The sequence below is a fragment of the Trachurus trachurus genome, assembly GCF_905171665.1.
Source record: "Trachurus trachurus genome assembly, chromosome: 16".
Taxonomy (NCBI): Eukaryota; Metazoa; Chordata; class Actinopteri; order Carangiformes; family Carangidae; genus Trachurus; species Trachurus trachurus.
Genome location: NC_139902.1, coordinates 21807039 through 21831778, shown reverse-complemented (window position 1 = coordinate 21831778; position 24740 = coordinate 21807039). Strand labels below are relative to the sequence as shown.

Below are 24740 nucleotides of genomic sequence, written 5' to 3'. Positions count from 1 at the left end.
CCCTCAAATCTGTGCTGCATTAGCCCGTTCCCGACAGCCAACCGTATACGCTGCATGTGTGTCCATGTCCAAGAGAAGTTTGTCCTCTGACCTGAATGAGAGTTCTTCTGAGGATGTCCACTGATTGAAAGCGCGGCGTACGCCAAGGATTCTTGAACACTTAACTCAGGGTCTAATCAAAGTAACTTCAGCCTGATCCTGGATTTCAGGCTCAATACAACACAACGGGACCGCCGTCATTCGGGGACGGTGTACGAATCGTTTCAGACACTTGCCCAAAGTTTCCCGACACTGTCCTGCTGCACCCATTGAAAACAAGCCGATCATAGGACTGTTGAACCCCCACTGATGATTGCAATCAGTAAGGTAATGATTCACCTTTGGGAGACCATGATAAAATCCAATAAAATACAAAGCCTCTCAGCGCCATTTGGACCAGAGTGTGATGGGATACTCATAGCGTGAGTCTGCTCTGTCCTCTGTCGTGTGATTACAAAATGGAAAACAATTGAATCTGAGAAGATGAGTCTATTTTCCTGGTGGTGAGGTTCATCTTGCATGTGGAAAGAGTTCAACTGGCGAAGAATGACACAGACTTTTGACAGTGTGACTAACGGCCAGGTCATTTAGTATAACACACATAATGTTCCTTTAATAGGCCAGGGACTCAGATATTAGTAATAATTGATTTTACAAGGGCACAAATCAAAGCCCATTGTTTGCAAGGAGAGAACAAGGATTCAATTCTTCCACTTGATTTCACAGCAGTCATTTATCGTTGGTTTTTCCTTTTTCCTTTCCACCACGAAGACAAAGAGATTTCAGAGGAGATTTTGAGCTTTTTCATTGACCGTAAGGCAGTGGTTCCCAACCTTTTTTGGCTTGGGACCGCATTTTGACATTACAAATTTCTGGTGACCCCCGCGACCAGCCGTCAATCAAGATGTGCCAGCTCAGATATTCTTATGCTACATTTTATTTGAACTTGATTTATATTTGAGAAAGTTAAAGTATAGAATACGGTTGTTTAAGGTTGTGTGTGGTGTTTTTAAGATCAATTTTAAAAAGAATAATAATTAGTTTAAAAATATATATTTTTATCAGTAATTTATTAATTATCAATTACTAGACATTTCAGGCGACCCCACATGGGGTCCTGACCCCAAGGTTGAAAAACACTGCAGTAAGGTTTTGCCTACATATATTAAGGGGCACTAGAGATGCAAAATGCTGCAAATTGCAATGCAGTGAGACTGTAAGAGTTAACCATTATGGTAATCTTGCATTAAGCATGTGTGTTTTTAATTGTGAATTTAAAACCTATGCTTTGGTTGCCATGAGTCAATAGTCAATACGGAAAATGTTGTGTAGTGAACGTGAAGCGTGAAGAAGTGCTCTCAGCTGCACTTTGCATCATGCACCTTGTTTCACAAAATAACCTCCCAATGTCACTAACTCACGAGGATAATTAGCCAACTGTTGCTTTTATATGGAGGCCATTATCACTGGCTATAAACAGCCGCTGTAGTCAGTCGCCCTTCTCTTGGTCAGATGCAGGATCAGTCATGTTTTACTGGCCTCATGTGCTTCACATACGTCTAACATGTGTTCTGTCTAGCAACTCTGGAGTGCTGTGTGGGTAAACACTATTGTATATTTCACGTTGACCTCAGGAGTACAGAGGAATTACCTTCTTCTTCCATGGGCATTAATTGTTAATTGAAAGAATTAATTGAACCACTACATAGTTGCCTCTCATTTCAAAAAGATTCCCATGCTTCTTATATTATTAAAGCCTTAAATTTAGTTTAAAAAATTGTTTTATTCATATATTCCCTTATCACTGCAACACTAGAACAGATTTTTTATCTATCTATCTATCTAATTCTATCTAATTCAACCTCATAAAGCGATGTATAACAACACTTTTGCAAATCAATGATAAGTGATCAAGGACTTGCTTGCACTCACAGACTTAAACATTCAGAGACAATGAACCCTCCCTCCTGTTGTTAATGTTTTTATTATTCTATCACATTTTATTTTCTCCAGCCACTGCAGACCATTTGGATTTACTCTGTGTGCAGCACACATGTAGTGTCCCAGCTAAACACTCCCACACTGGTCATTAGCAGGAACGAGCTTTGGCTTTAATTATAAAAACACCAGCTCTTGAATCCTGCTGTTTTATGGGTCGTGGGTATTTTTATATGACTGGTTTTCAAACATTAAATGGATTGCCTGTGTGAGATTAATCAACACTTGTTCATTTTTAGAGCCTCCGGCCTCTTGGAGGAGAGATTCTTTTCTCTTTTGTTGGTTATTATAATAATGTGTGACCAACATTAAGCAGAATGAGAGCTATGACAGATAATTGGTAACTTTTATCATAAACATCACGGCATTGTGTTTGGGTTTCTGATTTTTACAAATGTATTTTGTAATGTCTAACAAGATACGTCACTTCTGAGGAAAGATGGCAAGCAGTCATACATCTGCTAGCCATGCTAGTGCTGTGCGTAGGACAGAATAATGTTGGTTTTTCCACAAATATCTCAAAACATGACCATGAAAGGATTCACTAACATTCAGGGATCCCAGAAGATGAATCTTATACTTTTATACTTTTGCAATCCCTATTTCACTGCCAAGATGTTGACTTTTTTTTGCATTCAGTGAAATGAACTAGATGTTCCCCTCCTCTTTAATTTGACCAAAACTAAAAGTATTCCCATCAGCCTCGGCTGTGGTTTGTCTTTGGTGCTAATTACCAAAAGTTAATATTCTAACTTACCAAGCCAAGATGTTGGTAAACATCATCATCAACACATACCTTACATTCAACAGCATGTTAGGGTTAGTTGTCTTCTTGACTCAACATGTCATAATGACATGATGCGTATACTTCACCCTAAATCAATTCAAAACAATGAACAATAAACAGGACTTACTCATCAGACGACTTCCAAGTGCTGACTTCAGTGTCACATTACGCGCTGCATTTGAGAAAAGCGAGGCATCACTTCAATGCCTTAATGTTTTGAACATCTGAGGATCTATTTGTTGACTGCTAAAACCGCACTGTCTCAACAGTTCCTGAAATCAACAACCCAACATTAGCCACTGGTAACTCCAGCAGAGCAGATGTGAGATGTGGCCAACAATGAGCTCCTCTGGAGGAGGGAAAGAGTCCTAATTTTTTCACTGGATGGAAAAATGTCTGGATTAATTTGCTTCATCAAAAGACAAATTCTCTTTTCAGTGCGGTTCGCCGGGGTTATTCTGCCTGGGTGAGAAACGAAGGGGTGAATTGTACTTTCACACATGTTTTAATTCAGGGTCTTTCCATTAGGACCCCTTCGATTGAGAGGAAATTGTTCACTAGAAAAATAAAGCTCAGGCCATCTGCCTTCTTTCAACTTTCTGCAGCGAGTAATCTTGAACGTTTCTCGAGGGCTGTTCCTAGACCATGTGTTCAGTAAAAAGTCAACAAAAATGATTTACAGTATTTGCATGATAAACTACAATTCCCTGATGCAGCTTTGCAAACTTTCCATGGTGATTGCCTTGTTCTGTATCTCTCACACTATACCCACACCTACTCTCACACAGTCTCTCTTTAGAGGGGGGGGGGGGGGGGCTGACACTGGTCCCTGCAGAGCTGAATGATCACAGGACAAAAGTCGAGGGCAGACGGGCCGCCTGCTAGAAAGAAAAAGGGCAGAAAGGGGTTTTATCAGAGAGAAAGAGAAAAGACTCCCCATGCAGATTAATAAAATAACCCTGAGGTTCTTCTATACACACCCTGATCTGCACTCCCCTCCCCGTGCCCCGCACCAGAAATACCACACACACAAACACACGCACGGGGGAATACCTGGGGTCTGCCTCACTGGTTGCCTGGCAACAACTGATGGGAAAAAAGGTGGTGTTGCTCCGATGATTAAAATTCCCTAGGTAGCAGTGTTTGATCCCCAGTATGCCGTCATTGTCTCTCTTAGCTTCATAAGAAAGTAGCGAGAGAGGGAAGAAAATATATAAACTTTCTCACTCTTGTCAAGAGGTGGCTGGCTTTGCTCACTGACTTTTCCTCTAATTTTTCGAGGATAAAGAGCCCCACCCCCCCCCCTCACCACCAACCCCACACCCCTTTTCAACTCGAGTTAACTCAGGACTTTCTTTTACCCCCTCTCTCCTCCTGTCATACTACTCACATTGACAATCCACTGGGAAGTCACGTTTTTCAAAGGGAAGCTGAAAAAGAAGCGGAAATACATCAGCTGAGGTCGGACGGAGGGTCAGACGCAGAAAGAGGTGGCCTTTCCTAACAGTCCTCCAGTTTATTTAAAGTGTTGCTGTCGAGGGGGGGGGGGGAGGCTAGTAGTGGGAGACGCCACTTCGGAAGGAATGTGTAGTTAATGCCACGCTCATGGCCAAATTAGTCAGGCCTGCTGAGGGGGATTCCTCCTGGGGTCACTTCCATGGTAAAAAACACACATATAGTTCAGCGCGTTCACATCCACATGAGGCACGTACAACCACAATCACGCTCTTCCTCTATAAACAAACAGCATATATACAGTTATTATCCAGAAAATGTTACACAAACACGTGTATGAGAAGACCCTGATGCAACACGGGGGTTAACATTAGCAGCACTCTCCGGTTCAGGCAATATAAAGTTTGAATAAACAGTGGGAGAGTCTCGTGACAAATATGACTGAACTTTATTCTAGCTTAGCAAAAAAAAGATTGGAAACAGCTACAGTGCTGTCCAAAAGTGACAAAACAACTGTATATCAATGACAAATATAACTGCAACTGGCCAGTGATCATCCACAATGACTCCAAACACAAGGGCGCTACACTGAGCTAATCACACGCCAGCGGTTCCAGTTTCATTTTTACACAATATTGCCTCATAGTGGACCGGACATCCACCTCTTTCTTGGAGAGAAAGTGCAGAAGCTTGTTTCCTAAAATGTCAAACTAAACAACACAAAGCTTACACAGGAGTTGATTGCAGGTCAAGACGGGAGCCAGTAGCAATTCATCTCCTTTCATCTCCAACACACACACACACACACACACACACACACACAGACTGTTCACTTTTGGCCATCTCTATACAACTTTGACCTTCTCTCCCTCTGTGTGTACAGCTGACAGCCTGCTCTTGCGCCGAGTGATTATCTGTCCTTGACTAGCTTCTCAATCCCTCTTACTATAAAATGATCCCCTCAATCATGCAGCACACACACACACACACACACACACACTTAAACAGGGCTACCCCACCTTCCACCCCACACACATGCACCTGTCTTAGCCTTGTTTATAATAATCTAATCCATCATAATAGAATTTCAGGAATCAATAATTATTTATTAGAACATCTCCTTCCTTATCCGAGCGTACGTGCTCGTGCTTGTCTATTTTCATAACATTGTCTACCCCGTGCTGCCTGATATCATGCTCTGCTTCATACTGAGGGAATGTGTAAGGATTGCCACCGGGATATTTGCAGCTTTAGTAGATGCAACATCAGAAAAAAACCTCTAAGGCCACAGAATGAGCCACGATGTTTTCTCAGACCCCAGTGAGGCACGCGCTATCAATTGCTGTCCACACACTGAGCCCGGCCTAATTCATAAGCTGATGACAGGACAGTGGATCAACATTGTCACTGTCATCTGGGAATTTTATGAGTCATACGCCAGGGAATGAATAGTTTGGAGTTCATAGGTATGAGCTTTGCGGTTGAAGTGTTATGTTTGCCACTTTGATGCAGTTGAGGATTAAGAGCGTGATTTTCATGATGAGGTCGAGGTAAAAGGATTTGTTCAATGTCATACTCCTAGACCGCACTGGGGAATGATAAGTGTAATTAGCTTCTGATACCCTTTGAATTGCAGCCTCTTCAACTTTGGCATTCACATTAAAGCTGCTCCAATATTTTCAATCAAATTCTAAATATTACAATTATTATCGATATTTTAAGGTCAACTGTGTGAGACAAACCAACAAAGAGCTACAAACCAGCTCTGCAGTTCCTGAGCACCTTATCCTCTTTTTTAATTTTAACACCTGCACCTTTTCTTACGTATGTCCTTACAACTCTAGCATCCTTCAAAACGCACTGACAATCCACCACATACCCCAACAACTTATTAACGGTTCATTCATTTGAAGAAAAGAAATTGCCTCTGAACAGAATCCAGCCAGTGTTTATATGGACACCAAAACATAATAAGTGATATAATATTAACATTATAGGGTTGATCATCTGTACCTCCTCTTTCCTGGGTTAAAATGAAGCTGAGTCATGTTTATGCTCTTCACAGAGGATGCATTACAAGTTGCACAGATAATGTAATGTCTTCAGATGTGTCCAAATCATATGACAAAAAAGTTTTTTTTTTGTTGTTTTTTGTATAGGACTAAAGTATCTGTGTACTAGTGAGAATAATTGAATTCGCTCTCATTCTCTCTGAGGACAAGGCCTAAATTAGATCAAAGTTAAAATAGGACCTGATGTGGTATAAAGGGAAAAAAAAACATGTGTAATGTGCATCCACCCTTGGTTGGGAGGGTTTATGCACCTGCCTGACTTCATTTACAGGTGTCGACTGATTCTCTCACTGGACGGTCACAGGGACTGACCAAGTGACCTTAACCTTCCGCACGCCAGAGCCACACACACATACACAAGCACACACACACACACACACACACAAGCGCGCCTTCTACCCCCAGGGGATAGTAGGGTTAGTTCAGACAGGGACACAAAGGAAAGCATTATCCTTCTACATCTTCTACATTAAACCAAACTGCTGGAGCGGAGGAGAGGGAGGAGGCCAATTTCATAATTTTTCACAGAATTTCCTCGTAATATTTTACATATATTTCTCTTCAATCACAGATCTATTCAAAATTATTTGGCATTTGGATTCAGCAGTCTGCCTCAGTGAAGGTGAAAGGGTTTAAAACAATGCATCAGTCTCTGTTATGTGTTACTGGCTTGGTCCTGAGTTAGCACAGGACAAGCAGGGAAGTATTCCCATGAAGAAAAAGAGCCCACACTGTGTTTGCATTGCTTTCGCCAGCACAATGACTGATGGAAGACCAGAAGCCACAGTGAGGAGAAGCACTGGACTCGTGCATACTGTTCTCACTAAACATCAACATGCGAGTTAGACAAATGAGGCCTCGGCCTCCCTTTACACAGCTCTGCTCTGATCCCCAGAGGCCACAATTCACCAAACCAAACAGATAAAGCCTCTATACATTTAGGAGTATTTATCAACAAAACTTTTCCTGGCTGAGGCTGTGGTGACAAAAAATGGACAAGCTATTATTATTTATTAAGGGAAAACATAAAGCTGAAGATGTATTTTAGGTTTTAGTGGCTATTTTCACCTGATCTTTTCTCTGTATTGTAAAGTAACATTTGAACTCGACAGGAAAAGGTCAAGTTCCACAGTTTACCCAAACGTACTAATATCCATGCCTCTGTCGTCGTGACAATGTGCCTCAAGCTTTTATGGAACTAACTCCCTCTAGAGGTAATGAGATGAGATGCTGCTGGTTCAACTGATGTAGATTTGAATGTTTTCTCTTTCTATTATAAAACCGTCAACTACATTCAAAAAATCAATTAAAGAAAAAATGCAGATGACTGGACAGGAACAGAAGTGATCAAACTCTCTCCTACCTCTGTGCCCCTGCAGCATATTACATCTGTAAACATCTGTAAAGCTTTAGGTGCATTTTTTACAGATCCATCTTGGATGGTACAACTGAAAAGAAATATGTAGACTCGCTGTAGGACAGCATTATTCAAAATATCAAATTCTTTACTGATATGATTTACTTGTAATGACAGACGTAAATCTGGAGAGATGTGTTGAGATAGATTCTGATCCATCTGATCCTGATCCAAGCATTTGAGTGATTATTAGACTACAGAATTTAATCTCAGTAAGAAGAAGGACTGACCTTGACAACAACCATCTCCCTCTCTCTCACACAGACATTAAGGGGGAAATGAGTCAACGAAAAATGATCTAATGGGACAAAACAACATCTTGACTGACATCTGCTGTCAGCTTTGATGTAATCTCGCCACTGGGACTAAATCATATCGTTTTGTACCAATATATTGGTTATTAGTTTATTGTTATTTTGTCAGAATAAAAGATGCAATGTCAGTTTGACCATGGGGTCACAATCTGCTTCAGTTTACCAGTGAGAGGTTGACTGGTCACAGGTGAATTTGTCTGGGTCAGTCACATCGGTAGTTGCTACATTCAGATCCGGTTTAGCAGCGCATGGATGCAACAGTACACACCTCTAAACCCTCACTGAAATAACTTCAGTCTCTCTCTCTCGCTCGCTCTCTCTCTCTCTCTCTCTCTCTCTCTGACGCGGGGGGTTTGCCCTCTAAATAAACTTTGGAGCTCATAGGGGGAGAGAGAGAGAGAGACAGAGACACAGCAGAGGGCTGAAGTCATCAGCGGGCCGGCAGGAGGGGAGTGAATGGGTCCCGCACGCAAAGCAGAAAAGCGCTGAAACTGCGGAGGTTCACTTTGGTTTCAGCTGAGAGAGAGAGAGAGAGAGAGAGAGAGAGAGAGAGAGAGAGAGAGAGAGAGAGAGAGAGAGAGAGAGAGAGAGAGAGGAGGTGTGCGTTTGACAGCCAAAAGAACTGTGAAACATTTCAGCTAGACTTCAGATAGGGGTTTTTCTATAGTTATTCGGGTCTTGCTCCTCTCTCTGTGGCGGCTTGTTTTCTTGTTGCGCTGTTGAGCTGAGATGCTGAGATGAAACCCGGAGCCTCCGCGCGCCTGGCGCAGTGAAGGTATCCCCACACCGGGACGCACGCGGCGCATCCGCACTCAGAAACTCGGATAGAGGAGGGAGGAGGAGGAGGGAGGAGGAGGAGGAGGAGAAGGGTCCGATTGGAGCTCTACAGATGGATATACATCTCAAACTTTTTCCCCAAGCATGTCAGTCGTATAATCAGTAATTCTGTTCATCTTTGTGATCAACACTGATGTGTGACTCTGCTCTCCTCCTGCGCGCCACGACGGATGAAAATCGAGCTTTTTGGTGCGTTTGTTGTTTTGTTTGTTTGTCTCTCGGAGGGAATGCTCTTCTTTATCACGGCACGGATCATAACGCATCCCTGACTCGGCTCCCTGGTGGCTTTCTTGGCACATATGAAGAGCCTCTCCAAGATGTTACAGTCTCAACGGCCCAGGCATCATTGGGCCACCGTGCACTACCATCACCACATATCACCACATAGCTGGGGGTCCTGCTGTGTCTAGGGATTATCTACCCTCCACCACCTCCTGCCTCCGTCTGGGGGGAAAGAAAAAACGGAATCTTATCCAATAAGTGTTAGTGAACATTGACATTGGCTTTACGAGTCTCATCTCTGGGCTACTATGCAATTACAACTGATCTCCTTTGTTTTGATCATCTTGCACTGCATGGATTACACTGGTTGTCAGCAGCACAGCAGCTCCAGGCACCGGCAACATAAACGTGAGTAAAGTGAAGTATATGTATAAATACGGCACCGATGCTGCCAGGTGTTTCGGACACATCCGGCACTTCTGTCTATGTTTGATTTAATATCCTTTATTTTGACAGCTTTTCTGCATTTATTAACCTTTTTTATACTAAGACATTAAGTCACAAAATGTGAAAGGTCTACAAGCCGCCTATATTCTGCATCCTCCAATATTTCTACATTTCAAAATTACAGTCAGACGCACTATAATTTCTATTTATAGTAAACGGGTAGATTTGTAGGTCACTATAAGCGCTAGGTTGGGGACATTGGGAGAACTGCATGTTCCGTCGCTTTGGGTGTGTGAAGAGAAAACTAAAAAAAAAAGAGAAGATATTTACAGGTGATGTGTTTTTATCTCTCTGATCGCATAAGCCCCTTTTAACAGTCGGCCCAGTGATTCCCCTTACTAGAAAATGACTAATTAATATAATAGATATTAGTACAAACTTCCAGACTTTTGATTATAGATATTATGATGTGTACGAATTAATTATTATTATTTGTTACAAAATAAGGAGTTTTTTTTGTTTGTTTGTTTGTTTTTTGGACGATTCCAGCGCTCCAAAAACTACGCCACGTTTAGAGATACCTCCACCAAGTGTAATTAGTTCCACGGTTATTAGTCCGACCATGTTTCCTTTGAAGCCTAATTGGTCTAATTGATTGCTCCGTGCCCTGACACCTGAAGCCTGAAGCCCGCGGCCGCTGCTCTCTGCTGCTCCGTCTGCTGCTCTGCGCTCCGTCTGCTGCTGCAGCTTCTCGTCGCTCTCTAGCGGCCACAGCGGCAGACTTCAGGCGGAGCGGCTGCTGCTGCTGGCGGGCATCAGGGCCCCATCAGCGTTCAAGTGGATATTCACAGCTTCAGTTTCCATATTTGGTGATGTAAGCTGCCATGCTCCGTTTATTTCCTCACACTCCAACATTTTGTAATTCATAGGGAAAAACTTTCCTCGATGACACAGTGCCAGACTCCCCGTGTAGGCTACTCACTGTGCCAGTCAGACTTTGAATCATAATTTGAAACCGTGTCGCATCCTGTTCCTATTACTGGTCCTTATTCAGAGTAAATGTAAATTTGACAGTAGGAACAACCCAAAACGCAATAGATGTATTGTGCATTCAGAAAACACTTGAAGTCTGGATATATTTCATCTCCCATATATCTCACTGCGCTCCAACATTGTGTCTCATCTCTTGAGCTATGACCAGTTATTTTCCATGACTCTATGAAATAAGTATAAATAAAGTATATTTTTCTATTCTTCCTACGCCCACTTTATCATCAAGGGTCTCCAGATGTGCAGTGTGACTAAGTCCATTAGTTAGGTGTAGCTGGAATATTCCATGCAGCATGGCTGTGATATACAATGATAGACCTCTGGAGTGGTGTTTTTATCTCTGCCACCTGGGGCTGAAACTTCTCTTTATGTCTCATTCTCTTTGCATCTAATTCACAGAGTTGTACTCTGGACTGTGAAAGTTTGTCGCCACTCTTTCTCCCTCACAACCACCACAGTGGACGTTTAAAAAACTGCAGCATCAGGGGGTGAACTGCGTGTTTTTGTGTAGTGTTAAGGCGGTCTGCGGTTTCCTTTACTTTTGGCAGCTTATAGGTCACAGATCACCAGTCTTTTTGATGTTCAGCAGGGTTAAAACAATATAATATAAATACATTGGATGACAACCCTGATGGTGACAGATGATGAAATGTAGCAATCTGTTGTAATGAGTTGCTATTATTATGTGTTTGTGCTGAAACAATGCATGTTGGAAGTTGTAGAAAATTGAATATCCACCACATCAAGGGACACAAATTCTCTCTTTTATATGTTTATTTCCCCCCTAAGAGAGGAGAGTGCATGGGTCGTACACTCATAATTGGTGCAGATTTTTTTTAGTTAGCATCACTTTAAATATAAATAAAACATACTTACTATACATATAGTGAAACACTGTGTGATTCAGCTTGACAGATGACAAGGCGGCACAACAGCTTATATGATGGCTGTTTAAGGAAATCGAAGGTTAAGTTCACGTTCTACAGAGATGAGTAATCTGCCTTGTCGACTGACTCAGTGCCAACTAATTGACAAGTGCTTATAGGAACCCAAACTTCCTCCAATGAGGCAGATATCTAACGCTTCCTCAGATGTCAGGGAGGATGGAGGGATTAGTTGGTGAAGGGGTAAATGAGTGCAGACTAGAGAGGGAAAGAAGGGGGTAAGAGTGAGTCGGGAGTCAATGACCATTCAGTTAACAGGCCAAAATTACAATGCAGAGACAGAACCCGAGTGCTGGGCTTCCTGTCTGTGACGATGCATCCAAAAATGAAGGCCTGGATCATCACAGTGGCATTTACATACACATTGTATAAAGTTAAAGACGACAGGATACTTGGAAGACGTGAGTGGTTGGATTTAGCTGTTAATTTAAGGTTAAACATAGAATATACGTATTGTGTGGGCAGGGAAATCACACGAGTCACACAATGGATTCATGAAGAGGCACTTTAACACTTTTGGCAAAATGTTTTTGTTTTTTTTGTTTTGTTTTTTTCTTGTTTTTTTGTTTTGGTTTTGTTGCCCAATTCTATTTTGTCCGTGAACCATCTGTGTTTGTGTGTGTGTGCGCCGGCATGTGAATGTGTTTATTTCACATGTTACTTTGTTGGTATGTTGCGCAATACACCGCTGTCCAACTGCGGTTTTGTCGGTGTGAGTGCGAGGGCAAGGCCAAATTCCTGCGTCTTAAGACTTCTGTGAATCAGGGCAAGCTTGGCAGGAACACACGTGGGCAAACGGACAGCAGTTGCAAAGATTGTCGAGATATTTCAAACAAAGTATCCATGATCTATGGTAAACTGACAGCTAAACTCCGAACATAGAGGAGAAGAAAGAGCGCCAGTTTGAGCCATTGGCATGAGATGCCAAGACTGGAGAGGAAAATCAATTCCTTAGGTGCTTATAGGGGTTGCTTTTGATTTGCCTGCCATCAGCTGCAGCAGTTTCCAAACAATGCCTTTGGGAATGGAGTACCAACTACAGTACAAGAATGATAAATATGGATCATAATTATTGACTACATATTGAGTCCATGGCATAGGCATCATTCCTGGTATGGGAAAATAAGTAGACACAGACAGTTATTGTCTGAATGTAACTAAAGCTATGAGAGGAGTGAGTTGAGCCCAGTCCCTCATGAAGAGTGAATTGTAACATCAGGACCAGAGGCTAAAAACATCATCTGAACCACACAACAGTATGTCATGTGTATTTGGCGGTTTTCAGAACATGTATACACCTAACCACCCAAACCCTCTCTGTTAATGTTTTTTTTCCACTGAGTGTAAAAAGGTCATGATGATATACAAGGATTTCCAGGAAAGTGGCATGCATGCGATTACAATACAAATGTATTTCTTCCTCTTTGATGCAGTTTGATCTGTATGAGTTACGGTCTTGAGTTTTATAAGCTTTGGATTTTTTGATATGTCTGCAATACGTTGATAGCACTCCATTTATCTACGCGTTTTCAATCATGATGCCTAAACACAGACTATCATGTTGAAATACACTTGCTGTTACTAAGGAGACTTTAAAAACGTCTATTACAAGGCTGTCAACATACAATTAAAATGATTCAAAGCTATAACCCAGGGCTTCTCTTCTTGGAAGTTACAGTCTGGTGAATCATCCAACAAATGAATGAAGAGTGGGAGATGAAAACCATACTGTAAAATAGATCACCATAATCTAAACACTGTAGTACTTATGTACATAAACAGAGTTGTAAACATGGTATAAATTACTGTCATTAGCACTGCACCATTACTCTCTATGCTGAGACAGTAGGTGATTAATAATAGCCTATACTGTAATAAAAGACTAATGCAAGTGAAACAATAAACCCCCTTTATTGTAAAACATGTGAATAAACTTTAAGCTAAACATGACAGATAAAAATATTAAGTTTTTGATAGTTGCATCATTGAAAAGCATTGTGGTCCTTTTAAGGGACGCTATTTGTGTAATAGCTGATACACTAATATCCTAATGTTACATTGTCAGCACACCATGAAACATAAAAGCAATCTTTTAAAATCTAGAAGTTCAACCTGTGGGAAGTGTCATGACTGAGGGATTTATGTTAGCATTGTATAGCTAAGCATGTAGCTTGTACAGTAGTGTCGCAAGGCAGTTGGAACCTACAGCTGCACTAAAACTATACAGTTTGAAATATATAAACCTGAATTTAACCTTCTGGATCAAGTTGAATCTGGTTCTGTTTTGTGTCGAGCACTGTAGAATGAAAAATCAATTGAACTTAACACAACAATTGCAATTGTATTCAGGACGTCATACGGCACAGAAGCTTTAGTCAGGTTTTGATTGCTGGATGTGTATGAAGCCTTCATTATAAAGGCCAAATAAAACCCTATTTTGAAAGCACATAGTATTTTTTTCAAGTGACTGCAGGAAAATGGGCTGTTTTTCCACAAAAATGACAGTTTTAGAGCCTTGATACAAGAAAACAAGGTTGTTGAGATGGAAAGCAAGAAAAAAGTTGGATTTGGTTAAACCCAACAAGGTTTTGAATTTTACCACTTGGTGTCTTATTGTGTAGAACTTCAAATAGTTTTCTACATTTGGTTTCCCAACTGAAAAACAATTTGAGAACATTTGATATATATTTCCTTCCAAACATGTTTTAGTGCTGAATGAATTACTGTTTTAAAGAACGCCTGCCAGAAGGTCACTGAGTCCATCCCTGGCACCAACAGTAAGATGAATTCCTGCTTGGAGCTTTTAGTAAGAGGGAGGCTGGTATTACTAGTATAATACCTACAAGCAGGTCAGCATCAATGTGGGGCATTGTGGCTTACCAAATGTTATGATATCTCCCATTTTAATATCAATTAAGACCATATCTCCTAAACTGCCCCAAAAAGTAATCTTTGTCTTAATATCTTACTCATTACATGAACACCACAGATGACATTGTCCTGTTCCTTTTAACAGAGATCTCTGGTGTGAGCTCGGGGTGCCAGCAGGGTGGCTGTCTGACCTGCTCTGACTACAATGGCTGCCTGTCCTGCAAGCCGCGCTTCTTCATGCATTTGGAGAGGATTGGGATGAAGCAGATCGGGGTGTGCATGACTTCCTGTCCTCCAGGCTTTTACGGCACACGCTCCCCAGAGAGAAACACCTGCACGAGTAAGCCCTATAGCACGTTCCTATCTGAAATGAATGGCGGTATTAGTGGCCAGCCTTCTGTGTAATTAACTGTCCTCTGAGTGGATGGGCATTAGACACAGCCTAATCCTCTATCATAGCAAAAACGTACAGCCAAGGATCTCAAACTTGTCTTGAGTTAAATGTGGCCTCTTAACATTGTGTTTTACTTGAACAAGACAAGCATAAGCTCGGCCTCAGGACATTGTCAAACTGTCTGTCCCCTATATACGCAAAGGTCTAAGACCTGCTTGTGAAATATGGCATGATATACACATATGTAAATCTTTAAATAATTGAAAAACTTGACAGTAGTAGGTCTGTTGAGTATGTTTTCTCTTTGGTGACATTAAATCAAACCAGGTACTGCTTTCCTAAAAATCATACATCACTAGCAGCCACCACGCAAGACATCAATCTGCTTTGCCGTGGCCTATATTCCTAGTCAGACATGTGTACATGAACACACACACACACACACACACTGACGCCCTGTATATTTAACACGCATAACACACAGGATAACTTGTACAGTTTAAATAAACGCTGGTGTTGGCTCTGTGTTTTTCTGTCAGAGTGCAGGTTGGAGTGCGACTCCTGCTTCAACAAAAACTTCTGCACGCGCTGCCGAGCAGGGTTTTACCTTCACCTGGGCAAGTGCCAGGAGAACTGCCCCGAGGGCCTGGTCCGCAGTGACACACAGAGGGAGTGTGTTCCCAGTGAGTTCTCAATGACATTTCCCACATTACCCATGTATAACTAACCAAACAATTCTCACTTGTGTTGAGCGTAACTGCTCCATAAAACATGCTTTTGTGTTAAATATGACCAGTATAGATACAAACGCAATGACTGTGTTTTTGTCTTTGCAGGGTGCCCTGTAGAGTGTGAGTCATGTGCGAACAGTGAGACTTGTACACAGTGCCGGCCAGGCCTGTATCAGCTCAGTGGTAGGTGCCACCGTGTGTGTCCAGAGGAGTATGAGCCCAATGACAAACTCATGGAGTGCACACCACAAGGTCAGTCCAATGTGTGTGTGGATGTGTCAGAAAAAGAAAAAAAACTGCCAAAGATGCCTGTCCCGATGGTCAGAGCCCATGCCAAGTTTTTGGCCCCTTTATGTGGCTACAGATGGCAAATAAGCTTGTATAAAAATTAAAAAAAGGAGCAACCACATTCAATCACATAAAATGATTAAAACAACGTTTCTTACCCTCACTTGTCTTTCTCCATTTCCTCCCGGGCAGTGCACTGCGAAGTGGGTGAGTGGGGCGAGTGGAGCCCCTGTTCTCGGTCCGGTAGAACCTGTGGCTTCAGGCATGGCAAGGAGACGCGCGTACGGCAGATCCTCAAGTACCCATCACCCTTCGGTAACCCCTGCCCTGAGATGGTTCCAGAGAAGAAAGACTGCCAGGTCAAAAGGAGGAAATGCCCAGGTAAATTAAAAAATATGAATATAACTGCGGTAAACTAGACTTACAGTATTCCTGTACGTCAGATCCCTCTGATCCAGCATCTGAACCTAAAATGTAAAAAAAAAGAAGACGAGTTTTCAAAATGAGACATACTGCACACTGTCTATTGTAGTCATTACACTCACTGCCAACACTGGATTTATGACACATGGCCAAATCTACTCTATAAATTCCAGACCATGGTGCTTTCGGCTTGTACAATCAGAGCTAGACTTTCTTCCGCTCAGGACTACGACTGTTTACTCAGAGGATTGTCATTGTGGTCAGAGTGAGGACAGTGGGGGGAAGACACATGTGCGATGTTGCAATGGGTATGTTGTGTGTTTTCCCATGAGACCTCTTTAGATTTTTAAACACTAAAACCACTTTCTCTGCCTCTAGTAAACAGAGAATAGCGTGATCATTTCTAATGAATAGAGTGAAAACTGCTTTCAGACGGGCTTGTCTCTTTAAAAAACCTGATGCTGTTGAGCATTTACGATCACTTTGTGTTATATGTGTAGTGCATGTGTGTGGTTACGGAGGTGGTTGGCGGCTACGGCTGGTTGTTTTTTAGTCCGGGTTTTGTAGTGTTAAATGACAGATCGCAGACAGGGTAGGAGGCTGAGATCCAGCCCCCTGGGGCCTCACACTTACAGAACAAACACTCTGTGTGTGTGCGTTTGTGTATGTGTGTGTGTGTGTGTGTTTCTTTGCATGTGTGTGTGTGTGTGTGTGTGTGTGTGTGTGTGTGTGTGTGTGTGTGTGTGTGTGTGTGTGTGTGTGTGTGTGTGTGTGTGTGTGTGTGTGATGCAGCAGAAACAGCCAGCTCAACATCAACATCCTCCCTCTGGGAGGCACGCGGCGACCAGGGGATCAGTATTGGTTTATCCCCACAGCTGCCAATACACACACTTATACACACACACACACATGCAAAACAACACATGCACACACATATCCTGATACAGAAACACCCTCTCCAAGTCAGACAAATGCACAATTTCGCACTTGCATTCACTTAGGTACACCAAACCAAACATGCACACACACTTAATTCTCACTAGAATAACTTGACAGTCATTGGTACTAGTGGTAATTTGTGAAGAGAATCAACTGGGTTGACATGATTTGTAGGGCAGACTGTGAAATTTGCCCTCTGGCACCCTGGCGATCCCCTTCTCTCTCACTTTCTATCTGTATCTCTCTACTGATCCATTCCCCCAGCCACACACACACACTCCCTATTACACCAAAGAAAACACAGACCCCCATATAAGCTCCCTGTTGGCGCTCCCAGTCGGTCGGGTCGGGGCCGAGACTTTAGTGTGGAGTCGACGGCTCTGTTGATCTAGGCAGAGCCCGAGAGGGAGGGAGAGAGGGGAAGGGGGTAACAGCGAGATGGGATAGGAGGAGGAAAAGAGAAGCAAAGAAAAAGGTGAAGAAAGACGTAAAGAAGCGAAGAAAGCAAGAATGAAAGAAACCAGAAAGAAAGAAAGAAAGAAAGAAGGAAGGAAAGGAAGGAAATGTAATGTACAGTCCAACACACTACAGACCCCGTTTATCAGTTTCGCCCCCGCATGTGATTACCTAGTTGCCCCCACTCCAACAGCATCCGCAGAGAATGAGAGCTAATTATCTGCCTCGGTGCGTCCTCTCCTCAATGTTTACGTTCTGCACACGCTAGGGGGTCAGTGGTCCGACCTCAGAGAGCCCCCGGTAATCCTCCAGCAGCCCTCAGACACTGATACATCCTCCTCCTCCTCCTCCTCCTCCTTCTTCCTTTCCTCCCGTTTTGCTTCTTCTCCCCCTCTCTCCTGCCTCTCCTCTCCTCTCCTCTTCCTTCTCCTTGCTACATCGCTCTACTCCTCCACATGAAGTGTTGGCTCATCTCATCCTCTTTCTAACCCTGTTCCTTACGTTTGCCCTTTATTTTTCTCTTTTTGCCATTCTTTCAAGACATGCTCTCTCATCCTGAGCCAAAATCTAATCAACATTTTAATTGTAACATCATGTGATTACACCTGTGGAGGCCGCACCTGGCTCTTTCTAACGCATTTGAAGCTTCTGTCTCTCTAACCATGACCTCATGCTCAGATCTTGAAATGTTCTCACTGTGTAGAAGCGTGCAAACTCTTTAGTACAAATCTTTCAGAGTGTCTCTTGTTAGCAACATTAATTTAGAACATTTTAACAATTTTTTTCACATCAATACCTTCATTTGTTTTACTTTTTCCTGAGAATTAGATGAGCAGTCCAGGCAGTACCACTTCCATATAGGTAACATGAAGCTTGAGTCATGAAATTAATTTAGCTCAACACTCAGACTAGAAGCAAGTGGAGATTGCTAGGCTGCCTAAAGTTAACAAACTGCCGGCCAACACCTCGAAAGGTCATTTATTAACATATCTAATTTGTTTAATCCAGACACAAACATAATAAAGTTAAATTTGGGATTTACTGGGATTTATACCAAAACAAAACCAGACCAAGGCTTGCTTGTTTGCTTGTTTCCCCTGCGTCCACTCTTCACGCTAAACGAAGCATCTTTCCTGGCCCAGGCCACACATTTAACGTGCAGATATGAGAGCGGTGTTTATCTTCTCATCTCAATCTCAGCAAAAACGCAAATAAGCTTAGCTATTTCCCAAAATGTCTTACTATTCTAAGATTATGGCTTAAGCCTCTAGCTCTTCCTCAGCTTCGAGGCTACAGAACCTTAAACAAATCACAACTTCCAGTGGGTCCTGATTAAATCCCATAAACAGTGTTTTTAGATTACAAATATCATGTTAGAAGAGTTGTAAGACTGCAGGAAACATGGTGACATATTCAGGCTTAAGAGTCAGAAGAACTTGGCTCTGCTCCTCTGTTATCAATGGCTCGAGATTGTGAATGTTTACACGCACATCCTCATCATGCCGCCATCTCTCTCAAGTTAATGCTGGCTAATTTGTCCTTCGATCGACCTCGCTATCTCTGCAGCCGGATAGACCATGTGCCCTCTGCAAACCTTAGCCCCCTTTAACTCCCCCCCACATACAGACACTTGCGCAGCCCTATTACACACAGAGAAACATACAGTTAAGCAAGCTAGTACCAACCAGTCAGTGAGGGGGGGATTGTTACATACACACACACAAACACACACACACCCAGAGCCCCCCGCCACCCCCATGACATCCTGGCGGCCATGCGGCAGGCATTCCACTTGTGGGACAGCCCATAGCCTTTAATCCCAGCCTGGCTCCCGCCAAAAGCTCCCCGGACGACAGAACGCCTGCCACGGAGGATGTGCCATCATAAAACACACAGTGCGCCTCTAACCACATACTCGCACATATACACACACACACACACACACATAGGCTACACCACACCTCCCCTTACCCTCTGTGCCCCTTTTTGCTCCCTCATTTGATCTGTCTGTTTCCCACTCGCACTTTGTTCTTTGGGTCATTTTATACTCTCTCTGGATTGCTATTCACCTCTTCTACTGCTCTCTTTGTCTCTGCACAAACTCTTTCACAAACATGCTCACTCACTCACTCACTCACTCACGCTGCCAGCACACACACACACAGCCTGTAGTGTCCCTTTCAGTAAAGCCCCTCTGTGTATGCGCTCAGTACAGTTTACTGAGTCCTGCCCTTTGTGAATGTGCTGCAACAGATTTCTAGAAGTTACATTACAGCCACAGACAATTCAGCAGGTCTGCACTCGTGGCTGTGTTTACAGTGTGCAGGCAGGGGTTTAAGGGGAATAACACTGGATGAAAAGGATAACACATTTCTGCATACATTCCCCCTCATTAACTAGAGATTACAGGAAATGTTCTTAACGTGTAGGCTACTGTAGTGATGACAAATATTTATCATGTAGCCTACTCTTAAGTAGGCTACTGAATATTGCACTAATTGTTTGGAGAACTTGAGAGAAGTTACCAATGCTATGATTTGACCCAGACTTGTAATTTGGCACATATGCAAAGTGCATTTTTGTGCTGTAGGTCTATTGTATGGGTCATAACAAACATTTTAGAGTGTATAAAAGTGACAGAATCTGAAATGGAGCATGCTGTATTGTCAGTAGGCTACATAACTTTGCACATCATATAATCCGAAATGTATAATAGTTTATTACAGCAATTGTCTGTGTTGTGTTTTCATATGCTCTTGCTAGACAGTGGACGTGCATTAAAGTTAAAGTTATGGCAGCTAGCACGTGAATTGCAACTGCATTACCATACATTAGTTTACTATTTCTATGAAGATTCACATTTAGAGTTTACAGTTGTTTACTTACCAGTCAGAGCTTCTTCCTTTACCCAAAAGGTGTCGCCAGTGGTGGAAATGTCTTTGACGTTACTAAAAGTAACGTTAGCATGCTAACCGGCAAGGCGCGGTTTATCATGTCAATTTACCGTACTTAATTAAGTTAAAAGGGTTTTCTTTTTAATTGCTCCTGTTGTGCAGTAGTTCTGGTCTGTCCCCGCATCGCATCACAACTGCTTTTTCTTTCACAGACAACATACACCGAGGGGTTTGTTTAGCCTACTTCAAGAAGAAGGAAGATGTTTAAACCTAAACGGAGCTGTGATACAAAGTCTCGCAAAGTCTCGCGAGAGTCAAGTTGACGCGCTCTTTACAGGTAGTCGGAGCTCCCGTTTGTTTTATCAACAAAGGAATATCAACTTCGGGGGGCACGACGTTTTCGTAGCAGTAAGAGTAAATCTGGCTATTGATGTTTCTACCTGTAAACATCATGTATGGTAAACATACTGAGCGCGTCAACTTGACTCTCGTGCGAGACTTAGCAAGACATTGTATTACAGATAGAATTTGCTGGTCTTTGACAAGGCTAACAGTTTCCCCCTGCTTCCATTCACTATGCTAAGCTAGGCTAACTGCTCCAGCTATAAAGTGGGAAGTGACATTTCCTAAAACATTGGACAGTTTCTCTAGGGATACAGTCCCCTCTAGAATAACTGTAATACAGTCAATGTAATAATTGAAACAGTGCAGTAGGCTAGTTAACTTTACAATAACAATTGAATTGGAGTAATACAGATTACATCACACACTATAATTGATAAGTAGCCTATCACGTCTTGAAAGTAAAAATGTTTTCATTGATTCCCTAAAAAGAGTCCCTAAAAACCTCAAAACAAAATCACTGGCTGGAAATCTTATTTTGTAGGAAAACTGGATATATTTTTGTGAGGTGTTTATGCATCCCTTCATCATGTTGGCCTATTTTACAAATCTCATTGTTCCCCTTGGATATTGTTCTTCACTGTTCAGTTAATAATGTTTCCACTTCAAATTTGGAGCAATGCAGATTTTTTTCTTGTTCATATACTCTTTTTATTTGTATTACCATGAGCACAAATTACCATTCATATATTCATATTTTTGTCCCAAAAGCCAACTACTCATTCACTGCCAGTCTCAAAAGTCTTGATGACATTATTTAAAACAGAGTTTACAAAAAATCTATTGGAAACTGTTCCAACTAACCAATTGCAGGTTGGTTTGATAAACAGTCACATGGATTAGGTTTCTCCTCTGGCTCAACAAAAGCTCGGGGGCTACAGTATGACTAATCCACTGAATTTGTAAATAGTTATGGTGTCAGGACAGTGAAAACAATGAGAGCGAAGGGGACTTCCTGTGTTTATAGAGGACGGGGGGCAGACCCCGAATGAGTCAATGCACCAGATTACTCCATCCATCCATTCATCCATCCATGCACCCCCAGCTACCCTCACTATCTTTGATTTTGATTACACTTTTCTCACTTTTCACTGTCCACATGGATATGATGATGTCCACACCTTCGCTTACTGTATGTCCACTTGTCTTTCGTAATTTTAGAAAAAGATTATGCACAGCAGGCAGGTAGGGCTTGGTATCACTGACCCAGAATGTGGGGGTCCAACCAGAGCCTTGTCTTGTTTAATAAAAAGACAGATAGGGAGAGGCTGAGCATGGAGGGGGCAAACATGAAGCGGACCGGGGGGAGAAAAAGAGAGAGATCTCTTTCTCTCTCTTTCCCTGTGTCTGTGCCTACTGCCTACTTCAGCAGTTTCACAATCCCCGACCGGCCAGCCAAGCAGTCAAGCAGGCCGTGCTGCTCTGTTCCACTCACACATGAACAGCAGCAGTACAACAACAGGAAAGGGCCTCCTCTGCTTTCACTTGCAGGTCCTGTCTCCAACCTCCCTGGGGGTGGATCTTGTTATTATCATTAATAGCTGTAGCTCGAGCAGAGATAAACCTTCAGCATTCCAAAACTCTTGGTTTTGTTTATGAGATGGTGTTGCAAGAACAGATAAATTGGGGGTTTATTTAAAGGTTTTCTATTTTGGACAAAGGTCTGCTCATCACTAGAAGAGGGGCTGCAACAGCTGATAGTCTGACAATGTAGTTGTGCTGTCCGTGATTAAAGTCTGGCATCTAGTGGCAAACCCAGGGCATTGCAATAGCCAGTAACACTGCAGAGGGGTATGATAAGATTGTAATGGTTTTTGCCATGTACACATGTATTGTAGATATTTCCTGATACTGCATTATTGCATTTTAGGCTGCAAAAGTCAAATAAGTAATAATAATAAATAATAATAATAATTTGTGTACAGATGTAACACATTTTAATTATTTTATCTTCCCGCAGGAGGTCCCAGAAAGAAGAATGACAGAAGAGAAAGGAGGAATCGCAACAACCGCAAAGATAAGGAGAACCCAGAAGGGCGACGGGAGAGGAGGAGGGAAAGGGAGCGAGAGAGGGAGAGAGACCCAGGTGAACGCGAAGACTCTGATAACAGGAACAAAACAGAGCACAGGCACCGCCGAGGCCACGACACAGAGCCAGTCTCCCCTGACGACGGCCTCATACAGTAGTGTCCGGATGCTTCCCCACCTTCATCCTGTTATCCTCCCGTTTTTTTTTCCTCCTCCAAACTTCCCGCCACCTCAACCCCACTGTTCGCCCCCCCACCCCCTCCTTGCCCCCTCTCTGTAGGGGTGTTGCTGCTACCTGTATGATTTGAAAATACTGTTTGTGCACAAATGGGATGGGGCACATTCAGCCACAAGGCTTGGGCCACTCTGGACTTTCTAGTAAGTTTTTTTCTACCCTGTAGCCTCTACTCCTTCACTTCCACCACTAGATAGTCTCTATTGAAAGGTGCAGAAGACACTGCCGAGACTGCTGTTGGGACTGAAGAACAACGTGAGAAGTGTCTGTGAGCCTGTGGAGGACTGGCAGACAGATGAACAGAGAGACAAAGACGTTACACTATGTGCTTGTTGATATGGTTATTTAATGGGGCCCTGGTACATCATTGCGCGTCTTGGTTTTTGAATGTAGATTTTGCAACATTATGTAGAACAATTGTTTATTATTGTTGTTCCTGTTCTTTAGATCTCTTTATTTTATTTGGTGCAGATTTGTAAAGAAAAAATAAAAGTGAGTTTGCTCTTGCCATCTTGTGACATTTTCATAATCACGACCAACAGCAGCTGTAGCAGAACCTGCATGCTGTGAATCAAAGGAGTAAGGTAAAAATCTGAAAACCATTAAGATGTTCTATATGTGTTGGGCAAAAGCTAGTTTTATCCGGATAAGTGATAACTCTTATCTACCACTGGTTTTTATTTTTGTGTAAATGGAATCTGTGCTCTCAGTAAAGCTCCTTGACTAGGAATCAAAAGCACCTGTATGTCCAATAAAACTATAATGGGTTTGTACCTGTGTCTGTTATCCATTCTCTCATCTGACCACTTCCTCGCACAGCCAACGTGAATATGGCTTAAAACTGCCTGGGATGAATTGAAGGTGAAATAGAAGGTGCAGCAACTTACTGCTGATTCAAAGGTCACGGTTACCTAATTTAGGTACAAAGTGTTGCAGCAGAAAGATGATACATACTATAAAACCTGGACAACTTTCTTAACTACTGATAATCCATCTCTTAGTGCCATAAGTCTCAGACAATATAGTATTTCACAATTTAGAAGCACTGATAAAGTTAACAGTAAATTACAGTGGTGTTTCATCTGACAGTAAACAATTACATAAGCTATACCAACACTTGCAATAGCTTGTTGCTAAATACATATTGTGAATCGTTCAAATTAGGTTTAATTGAATTAAGAAACCTGTAGTTACTGTGATTGAAGCCCTAGTCCATAATTGTAATTTTGTTTTTGCACAAGGGACAGTACCACACCTCCTTCATTTTTCTGCATTAAGAGTATGAAACTTTACAGTAAGATACAGTTCATCTGAATTCATTCAAGTGTATAATTAGTTCTTTTTCATATGTTTTACACCTTTGAATGTCTAAAGCATTAAAGTTTGTCAATGCACCAGACTTGACATGTGTAGTTTCAAGTCAAGTCATGTCACATCTATTTCTTCAAAAGCACAGACGGTCCAAATCATTTTGCCACCGTTTCAGTAATATGCTGT

General features: G+C 42.3%; 1 protein-coding gene across 1 annotated transcript; it reads left to right on the top strand.

Moving 5' to 3' along the window:
- The first annotated feature begins 8778 nt into the window (after positions 1 to 8778).
- Positions 8779 to 24605, top strand: rspo3 (R-spondin 3). The gene is made up of 6 exons (XM_083989900.1): positions 8779 to 9549; positions 14599 to 14793; positions 15387 to 15530; positions 15684 to 15830; positions 16059 to 16247; positions 22941 to 24605. The coding sequence occupies exons 1-6, from the start codon at positions 9450 to 9452 to the stop codon at positions 23165 to 23167; spliced, it is 1002 nt and encodes a 333-aa protein (XP_083846026.1). The 5' UTR covers positions 8779 to 9449; the 3' UTR covers positions 23168 to 24605.
- Positions 24606 to 24740: the final 135 nt, after the last annotated feature.